Below are 14,427 nucleotides of genomic sequence, written 5' to 3' on the forward strand. Positions count from 1 at the left end.
CAAAGGGGCCGGGAGTTTGGCCTAGTGGTTAAAGTGCTTGCCTAGCATGCATGAAGACCCGGGTTCAATTCCTCAGCACCACATACATAGAAAAAAGCCAGAAATGGTGCTCAGGCTCAAGTGGTAGAGCTCTAGCCTTGAGAAAGTCCAAGGACAGTGCTCAGGCCCTGAGCTCAAGCCTAGGACTGGAAAAAAAAACAAAAAACAAAAAACAAAATATGGGTGGCTACTTCAAAAACATACATTGGGGCTGGAAGTTTGGCCTAACGGTAGTGCTTGCTTGCCTAGCATGCACAAAGACCTGGGTTTGATTCCTCAGTACAACATACATAGAGAAAGTCGGAAATGGTGCTAGGGCTCAAATGATGGAGCTCTAGCCTTGAGAAAAGCTCAGGCGCTGAGTTCAAGTCCCAGGACTGGCAAAAATAATAATAAAAAATAAAACCCATACGTTGAGGCGGACACAAGTAGCTCACGCCTGCAATTCTACCTACTTAGAAGGCTGAGATCTGAAGATCATGGTTCAAAGCTAGCCCAGGCACAAAAGTCTGTGACACTCTCATCTCCAATAAAATACGCAGGAAAAGCCTGAAGTGGTGCTGTGGCTCAAGTGGTAGAGTACTAGCCTTGAGCACAAAGAGGCTCAGGGACAGCACCTAGGCCCTGAGTTCAAGTCCCAGGCAAAAAATAAAAACAAAACAAAACCCTCCACTCTGCTTGGCAGAAAAAACAAGTAACTCTTTCAAAACCTCGTCAGTGTGGAGCCCGGATTGAATTGTATGCCAAGTTGCCTAATACAGAGCGAATCCCCGATGTCCTGAGAGGAACGGTGCTGAGTGAGGATGGGAAAGCCAAAAGCATCTGAAGCTGAGGGAGGGGCCCAGAGCTCGATGCAGGCTGGGGCCACACAGTGCACAGAGAGTCTCAGTTAATGGACACACAGCTGGTGGAAATGGGCTAATCCAGAGCCCACTCTCAGATGTGGAGCTCTGATTGGCTATTCCAACCAAGAAGATGAACTTTACATATCATCAATTTAATTGAAAATGGAAAGAGTCGTGTGTGCAGTGTGGAGAGAGGTCAGCACAGCTCTGAAACAACCCACGTTCAGCCAAGCCTGGGGTTCAGCTACCCGTCACACCACGCCCAGCCAGTGCAAGGTGAAGGCACATGGAGGGGAGAGGGCTGGGGCAGACACACATGGGGTGAAGGGCTCCACGTGGGACTCTTACCTCCTCCTCCTCTTCCGAGCCACTCTCTTCACTATCTGACCTGGGAGCAACTTCATACCTAGAAAGTAACAGCAGCGCCTCAGAGCAAGTCTTCTGAGAGCCGGGGGGCCCGGGCACAGTGCCAGCCACAGCCTTACCCTCCACAGATGCCAGATCCCAGCAAGGCACCACTGTCACCTCTGCGTCCTAACTCACCCAGGGTTCATCTCCAGCCACGCCTCCAGCTGGCCGGCTTTGGGGGCGTCGGTGCCCGTGAGGATCTTCCCGCTCTCCACGTGGATCACTTTCACCGGAAGGTCACTCATCTGACTGGTTTCATCCAGAGGCTGAAAAAGAGTCACCTGTGAGCTCCTGGGAGTCATCCTGCCTTCCCCACCCCCCCAAACCCCCAGTCCACGCCCCAGAAAGAGACAGCAGGGCAGGGTGGAGCCGGTGACTGTACAGTAGCTCTCCTGCTGTGCAAGGGCTTGGCAGAACACGGAACTCTATATCTAGCAGTGTACTGGCCAGGCGCAGAACCTTTGTCTTGGGCCTCAGAGACACAGCACTGCAGGAGGCGGGGGGCTCACAGCTATAATCCTGGCTACTCTGGAGACTGAGATCTGACGGTCTAAGTTTGAAGCTGGCCAAGGCAGAAAAGTTTGAGACACAATTAACAGGGAGTGGGGGGGGGGGGGGTGGAGGGCAAACCGCATGAACACGATATTGACAATGTAAGTATGAATTTATAATACAGGTAGAGTGCACTGTCAATAGATTCTAAGTCACCCAGAGAAGATTTAACATCTCAGGGGAATGTGGGTACATCACACACAAACTACATAATCTTATTTTCCTTTTCGTGGGGAACCTGGAACTGTCCCCCAAGGATATGGAAAGAGGATTGTACAGTATGTTAATAAGCAAACAAGCCGGGTATGGTGATACATTCCTATAATCCCAGCACTCAGGTAATGGAGGCAAAAAGACCCTAAGTTCATAACTAGCCTAGGCTACAAAGTAACATTTTATCTCATAGATCAACATACACATGTAGCATGTATTCGTATTAAATTCAGTGGACATACTAATGCATGGCCACAGCTTTCTTTTTTGGAGGGGAGGGGTTCAATTTTTAAGCTTGTATATTCTGGATCTAGGCCCTTCTCGGGTGTATAGCTGTAAAAGACCTCCCATTGTGCAGGCCGTGTTTTTAGCTTAGTAACTATGTCCCTTTGCTATTCAGACACTCTGGCTTGATGCAATCCCATTTGTCAATTCTCATTCCTATTTGCTGAGCCCCTGGGTTCTGCCCAGGAAATGGAGGCCCCACTGTGCTGCTAAATTGCTTCTCCTGTTCATTCTTGTGGAAGTTTCTGGGTTTCAGGTCTACACCGAAGTCTTCCATCGACTGTGTTTGTATCGGTCAAGATGACAGGTGGGGATTGGGCTTCCATCTTCAGAAATTGGATGTGCAGTTTCCCAACACCATTCATGCCTCCTTTTTTATTTTATTTGGTCGGACTTGAACTCTGGGCCTGGGTGCTGTCCCTGAGGTCTTGAGCTCAAAGCTACTGCCCTACCGCTTGAGTCACAGCCCCACTTCCCGTTTTCTACTGGTTAATTCCCGCTCGTTAGTGCCCAGGCTGGCTTCCTCAGATTGCTGGCCGCAATCCTCAGATCCCAGCCTCCTGAGTAGCTAGGGTTACAGGTGTGAGCTACCGTGCCTGGCTGCAATATCTCCTTTTCTCCAAGTAATGTTTGGTTCCCTTGTCAAGATGGCAGTGGGTATATGGGCTTATTTGTGGGTCGTCTACTCTGTCCCAACAGTTCTCAGGTGTTTTGTTTTGTTGTCGGTTGTGAGGCTTGAACTCTGGGCCTCGGTGTTGTCTCTGAGCTCTTCAGCCCCCTTGAGCCACAGGGCCACTTCCTGTTTACTAGTGGTTAATTGCAAATAAGAGTCTCTCAGTTTTTAGTGTCCGGGCTGGCTTTGAACCTCAATCTTCAGATCTCAGCCTCCTGAGCAGCTAGGATTACAGGATTGAGAAACTGCACCCGGCTTCAGGTATGTTTTGCCATTAAAAAGCTGATTTTGGGGCCTGGAGTTTGGTCAAGTGGTGAGTGTTTGCCTAGCTTGCACGAAGACTCTCGACTCCTCAGTACCACATATATTGAAAAAAGCTGGAAATGGTGCTATGGCTCCAGTGGTAGAGCTCTAAGCCTTTAGAAAGCCCAAGGACAGTGCTCAGGCCCTGAGTTCAAGGCCCAGGATTGGCAAAAAACAATAACAACAACAACAACAAAAAAAAACAAGCTCATTTTGTTTCTATGGCTCTGTAGTAAAATTTAAATCTGGAACTCTGGCACCACCAACAATGTTCCCTGCCCAACCCCTCCCCCCCCCCAGGATTGCTTTGGCTATTCTGGCCCTTCTATGGCTCCATACAAATTTTGGGATTGTTTTTTTCCATCTGTGAGGAATGATGCTGAGATGTGGACAGGCACTGCACTGAATTCTTAGATCATCTGGCGCAGCTCAGATCACTTATGACCATTTTCATTATTATAATTCTTACAACCCACAATCATCATTTTCCAACTCCTGGTGTCTTCTCTAACTCCAGTCTTTTGTCATTGGTGCTATGGATGGAACCCGGAGCCTCACGCATGCTAAGGACAGGCCTCATGCCTCACCATGGGATATTTTAAAAATAAAGCAACTTCCTCAGCACCATGGCCTACCCTCAGAGAGACAGCATTCCTTGCCCTCAGGGATAAAAGTGCTCCAGACCAGCACTCAGAACGCAGCAGTCTGCTGTGGCGGTGCCCACCTAGCAGTGTTTAGGAAAGGCAACCTGAGCAATGAGATTCCCGTGCCAGCCACCAGCCAACAAAGCAGAGGAACTATGGTGCTGGGGCCAGGCATGGAGGCCACGCCCCTAACTCAGCACTCAAGGGGCTGAGGCAGGATCTGGAGTTCAGTGCCAGTTTAGGCAGAGCTACAAAGGAAGATCTCCAAATCAACCAACCAGCCAACCAACAACAGCTTCTCCGTGCAGTGGAACATATCCCTGCAAACAGGAAGTGTCCTATATAAATACTGAAACCAGGCTGGGAGTTTGGCTTAGTGGTAGAGTGCTTGCCTAGCATGCACAAAGACCCGGGTTCAATTCCTTGGTACCACGTACAGAGAAAAAAAGCCGGAAGTGGTGCTGTGGCTCAAGTGGTAGACCTTTAGTCTTGAGAAAGCCCAAGGACAGTGCTCAGGCTGCGAGCTCGAGCCCCAGGACTGGCAAAAAAAAAAAAAAAATCATAAACACTGAAACCAGGTGCCAGTGGCTCACGCCTGTAATCCTAGCTCAGGAGGCTGAGGTCTGTTATGCATGGTTCAAAGCCTTCCCAGTAAGGAAAGTATGTGAGACCTTTATCTCCCATTAAACCACCAAATTACCAGAAGTGGAGCTATGGCTTAGGGGTAAAACACCTGACTTGAACAAATAAAAAGCTCAGGGTCAGGGCCCACGCCCTGAGTTCAAGTTCCAAGACCAACACAAACTACATACATACCCACAATACATACAATACATACATACATACATACATACATACATACATACAGTTAAATGAGGAATAATATTCAAACACATAAAGACAGCAAGGAAAGAGAACCACATCCCTTGAGGAGGAGGCTTTTCTAAAGCATCTACCACCTAAAAACCATGTCTGGACTGGAAACAATGGTCTACAAGGCAAGGGGCCAGAGGTGGGAAGGCTCTGGAAGGGTAGGGAGCATGCGGGGTGTGCGTGCTGCCTGAGGGGGATCGTGGCTCTGGTGACCATGCTCACAGAAGCAGGCAGCAGCCCCTTCTGCAGGGAACTTTAGAAACAACCAGCACCAAACACATGAACTAAGCTGGAATGTCAAATAAGACCCTGGTCGGATGGGAGCCACATAATGCCTCATGGCTGCTGCATAGAAAAGGCCAGAGAAAACATCCAGTGTGCACCACTGTCTGTCTGTCTCTGGGGAGGACTAGCAAGGCTTGAGGAGGGTGAGAAAGAAAATGCCGTTTAGCCAGCCACTGGTGGCTAAGGCCTTTAACTCTAACTACTCAAGAGGTGTCGATCTGAGGACCATGGTTCAAATCCAGTCTATGTAGAAAAGTCCAAAAGATTCTGATCTTCAATTAACCAGCAAAAGTCAGGAGTGGAGTGCCAATGGCAGACCAAATGATACAACACCAGCCTGGAGCAAAAATAAGTCAGTGTGAAGCCCCGTCCCAATTTAAAAGAAAAAAAAAATGGGGCCGGGAGTGTAGCCTAGTGGTAGAGTGCTCGCTTAGTATGCACAAAGCCCTGGGTTCAATTCCTCGGTACCTCAAACTCAGAAAATGGCAGAAGTGGTGCTGTGGCTCAAGTGGCAGGGTGCTAGCCTTGAGCAAAATGTGTCCAAGAACAGTGCCCAGGCCCTGGGTTCAAGCCCCAGGACTGGCAAAAAAAAAAAAAAAAAAAAAAAGTTGGGTATGGTGACTGATGCCTGTAATCCTAGCTAGTCAGGAGGCTACGATCTGAGGACCACGGTTCAAAGCCAGTCTGGGGACTAAAGATCATGAGACACTCATCTCCAATTAATCACTAGAAAATGGAAAGTGGGGCTGTGGCTCAGGGGTAAGAACTCAAGGACAACACCCAGGTCCAGGGGTAGTCTTGAGTTAAAGAGCTCAGGGACAGTGCCCGGGCCCGGAGTTTAAGCCCCTTGACTCACCCCCCCCCAAAAAAAAAATAGTGCCCTCTTAATTTCATTTTTTTTTTTCCATTCTGGGAATTGGTCCTAGAGCCTAACACTTTCTGTGGAGCCAAACCAATAGGCCTCCTTTGGCCTTGGATGTTTCCCAGGTCTTGCTCTATACTCAGGCTAGCCTGGACTGCAGTCGTCCTTGTTTCCCTGTGTCATTCAGCAGGGACGGCAGGCCTGCACTGCTGCACCTACCCATTGGTTGAAATGAAGTCTCATCACCTTTCCTGCCCGGGCTGACTGCAAAGAGCTCTCCCCCTCCCAAGCAGCTAGGGTTACAAGTGTCAGTTGCTGTGCTCAGCTTAAAATGCCTGCCTTTCTCTCCCACCTGTTACAAGGGAGAAAGGTGAGCTGAGTCCAGCCAGCAGAACTTCTGCAATTTGGATCATATCACACACCCTCTTACCACTCGTAGTGCTTTTTTTTTTTTAATTATTGTTGAGTTGTACAAACAGGTTATGATTCTATGGTATTTTTTTGCCAGTCCTGGGCCTTAAACTCAGGGCCTGAGCACTGTCTTGGACTTTCTCAAGGCTAGAGCTCTACCACTTGAATCACTGCACCACTTCTGGCTTTTTCTATGTATATGGTACCGAGGATTTGAACCCAGGTCTTCGTGCATGCTAGGCAAGCACTCTACCACTAGGCCAAACTTCCCCCCCCCCCCGCCTTTTTTTGGTAGGTCATGGGGCTTGAACTAGCCTGGGTGGAATTTCCCTGAGCTCTACAGCTTAAGACTACCACCCTACTCCTGGGCCTGGGCATTAGGCCTGGGCATTGTCCCTGAGCTCTACAGCTCAAGGCTACTGCCCTACCTTTGAGCCAAGCTCAATAAGAGTCTCAGGTCCTTTGGTGCCCAAACTGGCTTTGAACCTTGATCTCCAGATCTCAGCCTCCTGAGTAGCTAGTATTACAGGTGTGAGCCACCGAGCCTGGCCTCATTGTGCTTTATTTCCCGCTCTTTGGCTATTTTCTAGATTTCTGCTTTGGTTCTAATTTTGTTTTTTGAGACATGGTCTCACTATATGATCCTGGATGGACTGAAGGGACAACTGCCTCCTGCCTCAACCTCCTGAATGCTGGAATTGCATAGGTGCACCACTCCCTATGGCTCTAAAAATTTTGATCATTTTTGTTTCTTATAATCTGCTTTTTTCTCCCAAATGGCTGCATCAAATGAGAATGGCTCCTTGGGAGGCGGGTAGCACTGGTGTGCATGGCAATTCTTCTCCAGGGCCGATGTCCAGTTCCGATTTCTAGAACCACATACTACATGTGTAACCCACAGGATGGAAGCCGGGTGTGGGAGTGCAGGCCTGCAAGCCCAGCCCTTGGAATACAGAGGCAAGAAAAACTCAAGTTTGAAGTCAGCTTGGGCTACCATAATGAGACTGTCAAATTATGCTCTAGGCTGGAATGTAGCTCAACAGTAGAGTTTTCTCAGCATTTTAAGGCCTTGGGTTCAATCCCCAAAATTATTCAATTTTTCTTCTTGGCGGTGGGGGGTGGGGGGGTGTTGGTCATGGGGCTTGAACACAGGCCTCAGGCATTGTCCCTGAGCTTTTTGCTCAAGGCTAGGGGTCTGCTACTTTTTTTTTTTTTTAATACATGTTTTGTTTTATTTATTTATTTATTTATTTATTTATTTATTGCCAGTCCTGGGCTTGAGCTCAGGGCCTGAGCACTGTCCTTGGACTTTCTCAAGGCTAGAGCTCTACCACTTGAGCCTCAGCACCACTTCTGGCTCTTTTCTATGTATGTGGTACCAAGGAATCGAACCCGGGTCTTCATGCATGCTAGGCAAGCACTTTAACCACTAGGCCAAACTCCCGGCCCGGGTCTGCTACTTTGAGGCACAGATCCTCTTCCCATTTTCTGGAGATTAACTGGAGATAATCTCGTAAGACTCTCCTGTTGGGACCGGCTTTGAAGCACAGCACTCAGATCTCAGTCTCCTGAGTGGCTAGGATTAGTGTCGTGAGCCACCAGGGCCTGGCCATGACACTATCTCTAAAAGACTACTCGAAAAAGCCATAAGTGGCTCTGTGGCTCGAGTGGTAGATGCTAACCTTGAGCAAAAGAAGCTCAGAGACAGTGTTTAAGCCTTAAGTTCAAGCTCCAGGACCAGCACAAAAAGAGAAAGAAAAAGATATCCTCTGAAAAATAAAGCAAAATAGGTACTTACCAAGTACTTGTCCCTAAATTCAATCCCTAGCACCCCCACGGGAATCAAGGGACTAGGACTGGCCAAAATGAATAATCAAAATGATTAAACTAAGGTAGAAGCCCGTCTCTAGAGCAGGCAGACAGTGCTCGAGGAAAATGGTGACAGGGACTGCTGCATGCAGAGCGCAGTGGTGGCAGTGGAGGGTGGAAGTTCACCCAGTAGACTCACAAACGTGAAATCTCAGGATAAGAGTTATCTCTTTGGGCCGGGATGTGGCTTAGTGGTAGAGTGCTTGCCTTGAATGCATGAGCTCTGGGTTTAATTGCTCAGTACTATATAAACAGAAAACACTGGAAGTAGCCCTATAGCTCAAGTGGTCGAGTACTATGCTTGAGCACAGAGGCTCAGGGATAGAGCCCAGGCCCTGAGGTCAAGTGGAGGAGCTGACATGAAGAGACCAAAGTCAACTCCAGCTGTGGTGCCACAGACCCATGACACCGCCCGTGTGGTTGAGAAGGACTGGAACTCTAGAGTTGTTTTCGGGGGGCCTCTTGCCTCCACAGGTAAGTTCATGAAATCACTAGGAAACATGAGGGCTGCACACAGAGGGGATGACACATGAGACCTCAGCCTGTCAGCAACATTAGGGCCCGGGGGCAGACTGCAGGGCCCTCTGCTAGAGCCAGTAGGGCGACACTGTACAGAGCACTGTAGGGATGTTAGAGGAAGCCGTTTTCTGTGTGGGGATGGGGTCTCCATGCTGCCCAGACCCGCCTGGATCTCTGAGGCTCCTGGGAGCCTCCTGCTTTGCTCACAACAAGCTGGGCAGACAGGCACCACCGCTGCAGCTGGACACACGTGAGGGCTGGGCTAGGATCTCAAGCACACCTCCCTCTACAGAAATCAGTGCTGATTCAGTGAGGAGATGGGGAGCTGTCACCTGCACATCTAATCTTCAAATGGCTCACGCCTGTACTCCTAGCTAGCCAGGAGGCTAAGATCTGAGGATTGAGGTTTAGATCCCGCCAAGGTACAAAGGCGACTCTTATCTCCAATGAACCACCAGAAAACTGGCAGTGGCACTGGGGTTCAAATGGTAAAGCAATATAGCCTTGAGCTGAAGAGCTCAGGGACAGTGCCCCGGCCCAGAGTTCAAGCCCACAACCACCACTACCACCAACAAAAAGGCTTAGGAAAAGAAATCAATAGGCGAAAAGGACCATGTAGAAACTCTTTCGGGGGTGAGCAACAGGGCTTGAAGCCAGGCCCTTATACATACTCATCGAGTGCTCCAGCTCGGAGCTACACCCCAGCCCACTCTTCCAAACGGGGAGACGCACTCATGCCTTCAGCTGACTGTGGCTTTGGGGCTCAGGAGGCAGCTGAGGCCTGGCACTGCACAGTGGACCGCCTGCCCTCTTCTAGACTCGGAGCAGCTCTCGGGAAGGCTGGCAGGCCCACAAATAACCCCCGCATCCTCACCTCACCATCGGGGCCGATTGCAGGTGTCTGTCCTTCGGCGTTTTCTGCCTTCTGGAAATAGAAAGAGACAAGGTCATGGCCTGACCCCTAAAGTCAAGGCCACTTGGCCAAAGAGCAATGGCAACCCAGGGTGGTGGAGGTTCTGTGAGGCCCACACACCTTCTTTTTCTTTTTCTTCTTTTTCTCCTTGGCGACCTGGGCGGCCTTGTGCTGCCGCACCAGCTCAGTGAGGTTGGCCACGTACTCGTCCGTCTGCTGCAGGAGGTAAGCCAGGCGCTTGTCCTTCTTCTGGTCGATGAGCTTGCGGTAGCCCTCCTCGTCCTCTGCCTACAAAAGGGGGAGGGAGCTGGTCTGTAAGACAGATTTGCTCGTGGGCACCAGAACCCGACCCTTAGCCCCGTTGCAACAGGGCAGCACCCCTCCCGACAGTGTCCACGCTCAGCACAGCTGGACCCAGGCACACTGTGAGCCCAGCACTGAGCCCAAAACATTCCCCAAATCCCATCTGGCCCACTGCCTAGGCCAAGCCTTATCACACAAGGTAAGACCTCATCCCCTAGCTGCCAGCCAAAACCGTCCAAATGGCCTGGCCGGCCCACGTGAGTCAGCCCTGCGCGTTGTGCACAGGAGCTGCCATGCCCCACTCCGGGATCCAGCAAGAAGACATGTCTACCATGAGTCTCCGCATCCTCTCCTTCTCGATCCGCTCGTTTTCTTTCTTCTGCTCCCGCTCGGTGTTGGCATGGTAGGTGGCCACAGCCTTGGTAAGCTTCTGGATTTTGCCTGTGACGGATCGGTGGTACTCCTTGAAGTCCTTGGCGTGCTGGAGAATGCTGTTGAGGTATTCCTGCAGGAAAGCACGGCAAGAGCTCACTGAGACCAAGACACACAACCGTGCACACAGCAAGCTGGGCAGCTGAGTGCATGCCCGCTGCTGACCCGTGCAGAGGCTGGGTCCTCAGGCCCAGAGCTGACACGATAAAGACAAGGGAACAAAGTCCACAGAACCAAGGCACAGTATTTGTTTGTGGGTTCTGCTTTCGGCCTGTAGTGACAAACCCAGTGCTGGCCCAGTGCAGCGCAAGCGCCCTCTGGTCCAGGGAGGGCGCATTGAGCCCCCTTACTGTGTGTGCATGGCACTGTAAGCCAACAGAGTCACAACTAATTTCAAGGAACTATCAGGCTTGAGTGCCCACCGGTGTAATGCTAGTTTTGAAAAATCTCTGAGTATGCTAAAAGCATGCCTCATCTCCCCAGACGGACACGGTGGTATCATCACTGACAATTGGCAAATGCTCTAGTCCAAATACAGGTCATGGTCCAGCCACGTGTGGTGGAGAAGGCTCGTCACCCTGGCACTCACGACAGAGAGGTCCAGGCTAGCCTGAACAGGGGTTCAGGCCTGTAGTCCTACACACTCAGGAAACTGAGATCTAAGGACTGCTTTTCAAAGTCAGGGAGGACAATTCTGAGAGACTCTTACTAAACTGCAAAAAAGCTGGAAGTCGCCAGGTGCTGGTGGCTATACCTATAATTCAAGCTACTCAGGAAGCTGAGATCTGAGGATCCTGGCTTGAAGCCAGCCTGGGCAGAGAAGTCAGTAAGACTCCAATTAAACACACAGCTGGCACCATGTTAGCCTTGAGCAAAAGGAGCTTAGAGAGAGCATCCAGGCCCAGGGTTCAAGGCACAGGACCAGCCAAGAAAAGAAAAAAATCCATGTGTTATTTCAATTAGTAATTTAATAAAATCAATAAACACAACCGAAAAAAAGGTGCAATGATAAATATCAGGCAGTTAATAATGAATGTGTGAGTTCATTTTTGAACATTAAATTATGCCAGCGATAAGTATTCATTGTTCAAAAAAAGGAAAGAAAAAAAGGAAAGCCAGGCACCAGTGGCCTGTCATCCTAGCTACTCAGGAAGCTGAGATCTGAGAGTCCTGGTTCAAAGCCGTCTAGACAGAAGACTCTTATCTCCAATAAGTTGTTCAGAAAAGGCTAGAAGTGGTGCTGGGGTCAAGCGGTAGAGCACTACTGGCCCCTTAGTTCAAGTCCCAGGACTGGCAGGAAAGAAAAGCCTTGGCTGGTCTCCTGATGGCCCTGTGCAGTTGGTCACTTCGTGCCTCTTCTGCCCCAGCCCTCCCTGCTCATTGAGAACAGAACCCCAGGTCCCTCTCACAGCCCACAGCCTGCCTGTCACTCCCTCCATCGGTGGCTGTCACTCACCCCATGCTGGCTACAGTAAGCCTTGCTTCTCAGAGAAAGTACAGGCGCATTCCAGCCCCAGGGCCTTTTCCACCTCTGTGGAAAGCTCTCGGCCCACGCTGTCCCCTCCGGCAGGCCTCATCTCCCAGGCAAAGCTGCTGTCCAGGACGGCAACTCCAACCCCTGCTCCTACTTCACCTTCTCCCCCGTCACCTTCCACAGTGACACGGGGTATGATCCTCCCCTGGCTTTGCCCTATTACTCAGCTTTGCCTATCAACATGTTGCTGGTGCCCAGGCCCAAACAAGGCCTGTGTCAGTCAGGGTCCCTGATGCCAGCACACCCGGGTCGCACCTGGTGCTTCTGGCGACGCTTGCGCTCCTGCTCAATCTTCTGCTGCTTCTCCAGCTTCTCCGTGATGCGGGCCTCCCGCAGGGACTGCCGCTTGCTGCGCTTGTAGGCCTTGGCGTTGAGCGCCGTCTCCAGGGCCGTGTCCCTCCGCATGCACACCACCACCTCCTGGCGCAGCTGCAGGAAGAGGGGACCGCGGTGCTGCACAGGACAGCTCTGCACGCCCCGTACACGAGGCCGCTCCCACCCTGGGCCTCCACCACCACCGTCCTCACAGGAGGTGTGTGGGCCGCTCGCCCTTGGAAAGCAGGCACGGCTGCCTGAGCCCAGGCAGAACCAGGGCAGCACCCAACCCACCTGCCTCTGGAAGTTCAGCAGCCTGAGGGCCTTGAGCTCGATGGTTGCTTTGGTTCGCAGGTCCCCAGCCAGGGACCCAGGGAGGTTTTCAAGTTCCTGAATTCGGTGTGCGATGCGAGCCTGAAGCCTGACAGCAACCAGAAAGACAAGCAATGAGAGAGCCATGTCTGCGAGGGGCACCTGTGGGCACTCCTGAAGGGCCTGTCCCTCCAGGAGGCCGCAAGTATATGCAGGCATGGAGACCACAGCAAGCCAGGTAGATGCACCAGAAGGGGACAAAGTGCCAGCAGTACCGGCAGGGCGGCATGGGCGACCCTGGCGCTCACCTGTACTCACGCTCCTGCAGGATCTCCACGGGGTCGAGGCCCCGGGGCTTCTGGATGGGGGTGATCCGACTCTGCTTCTGGTGCAACGGAACCAGGGGCGCGGGCTGGGCTGGCTGCCCGGGAGACTGGGTCTGTGGTGGCATCACTGGGGAGGCGGCGGGAGGCACAGCAGGGGGCGCCGGGGAAGGGCGGCCTGTCGGCTGCGGGGGGATCAGCTTTTGAGGGGTGCTTGTGGGGGCAGCAGCATTTGCCATGGGTCCTGGGAAGAGACAAGGTGGGGGGGCACGGGGCTGAGCTACAGAGGCCATTTCAGGGTGGAAATGTGCAGACTCTCGAGTATGGATGCTCATGAGAACCACTGCTGCTTGTCAGACAGCTCTACTCCTTCTGGCCTCAGGCTGCACGCCTCAAGACCTCAGCCTCCGAGCAACGCTTTGAGCGAGGCAGCCCCTGAGCAGCGGGGTCACTTCCTGCCATTCCAGCTACCTGAGGTCAGCACCGGTCCAGAAATATTCCATGGGAAATTCCAGAAGCAAGCCATTCCTTAAGAGTTCTAGTGGATGCTGTTCTGAGTGGCTGTGCCCCAGCATCTGGGGTGCTGTCCCCCCCTTCACCTCCTCACATGAGTGTGCTCAGCTCCCCTTGCACCAGGCCAAAGTGGAGGGCAGTCACAATTGATGATACCACATTGCTATTAGTTTTTATATTTCCTTTTTATTGCTATTAGTTGTTCAAACTCTAATAACTTATCACATGTGTGCTTAAAAAAAAAAAAAAGACATAACAGACTAGACGTGTGGTTCTGGTGGTAGAGCGGCTGCCAGGCCAGCACAAAGCCCTCATTTGAAGCTTAGGGCTGAAGGAAAAGGCTCACTCCTACCCTTGGTGACAGGCACCCACTGGTCTAGGAAATGTCCCTGCAGGTAAGGGAACAACTGTGCTCCAGCTCCATGAGAATCGAGTGCTACTGATTACTCCTCAGTGACCCAAACATATCTCAGAGGGGAACCCATCCATTTTGTCCACTGCCTCAATCCCAACAGATGCGTACCCTAAAACTCAGACTCGGGGCCAGGAGTTTCGCCTAGTGGTTAAAGTGCTTGCCTAGCATGCACGAAGACCGGGGTTCAATTCCTTGGTACCACATACGTAGAAAAAAGCTGGAAGTGGTGCTGAGGCTCAAGTGGTAGAGCTCTAGCCTTGAGAAAGTCCAAGGACAGTGCTCAGGCCCTGAGCTCAAGCCCAGGACTGGCAAAAAAGAAAAAAAAAAAAAAATCCTAAAACTCAGACTCTCAGAGAAGCGTGAGCCACTAAGACAGAGGGTAGCTTACCTTCAGGCCAGGGCTTGGGTGGTCCTCCAGGGGGCTGGCCAGGCATCCCAGGGGGCACACCAGAGGGTCCTGGAGGGGGCATGTTGGGCCCTCCCATCCCTGCAGGCATAGGACAATGGACAGTCAATACTGACTCCTCAGGTCTGCAGCTGTAGGCCACGCCCACTCCAGCATCGGGTCCCCAGGGTCCCCAGCTGC

At 51.5% G+C, this 14,427-nt stretch overlaps 1 protein-coding gene across 6 annotated transcripts in view; it reads right to left on the reverse strand.

The window, feature by feature from the left end:
• Positions 1-14,427, reverse strand: part of Smarca4 (SWI/SNF related BAF chromatin remodeling complex subunit ATPase 4) — a 67,129-nt gene that overhangs the window by 37,362 nt on the left and 15,340 nt on the right. For all 6 annotated transcript variants that reach the window (XM_090336333.1, XM_090336322.1, XM_090336352.1 and 3 more), the window contains exons 5-13: positions 14,230-14,328; positions 12,899-13,157; positions 12,573-12,699; positions 12,219-12,392; positions 10,329-10,502; positions 9,815-9,982; positions 9,656-9,706; positions 1,428-1,558; positions 1,233-1,290 (exon numbers count right to left, since the gene is read on the reverse strand). In XM_090336333.1, coding sequence (XP_090192459.1) covers positions 1,233-1,290; positions 1,428-1,558; positions 9,656-9,706; positions 9,815-9,982; positions 10,329-10,502; positions 12,219-12,392; positions 12,573-12,699; positions 12,899-13,157; positions 14,230-14,328 — 1,241 coding nt within the window. The remainder of the gene's footprint in view (positions 1-1,232; positions 1,291-1,427; positions 1,559-9,655; positions 9,707-9,814; positions 9,983-10,328; positions 10,503-12,218; positions 12,393-12,572; positions 12,700-12,898; positions 13,158-14,229; positions 14,329-14,427) is intronic.

Source organism: Megascapheus bottae, chromosome 1 (genome assembly GCF_031878675.1).
Source record: "Megascapheus bottae isolate mThoBot1 chromosome 1, mThoBot2.hap1, whole genome shotgun sequence".
Lineage (NCBI taxonomy): Eukaryota > Metazoa > Chordata > Mammalia > Rodentia > Geomyidae > Megascapheus > Megascapheus bottae.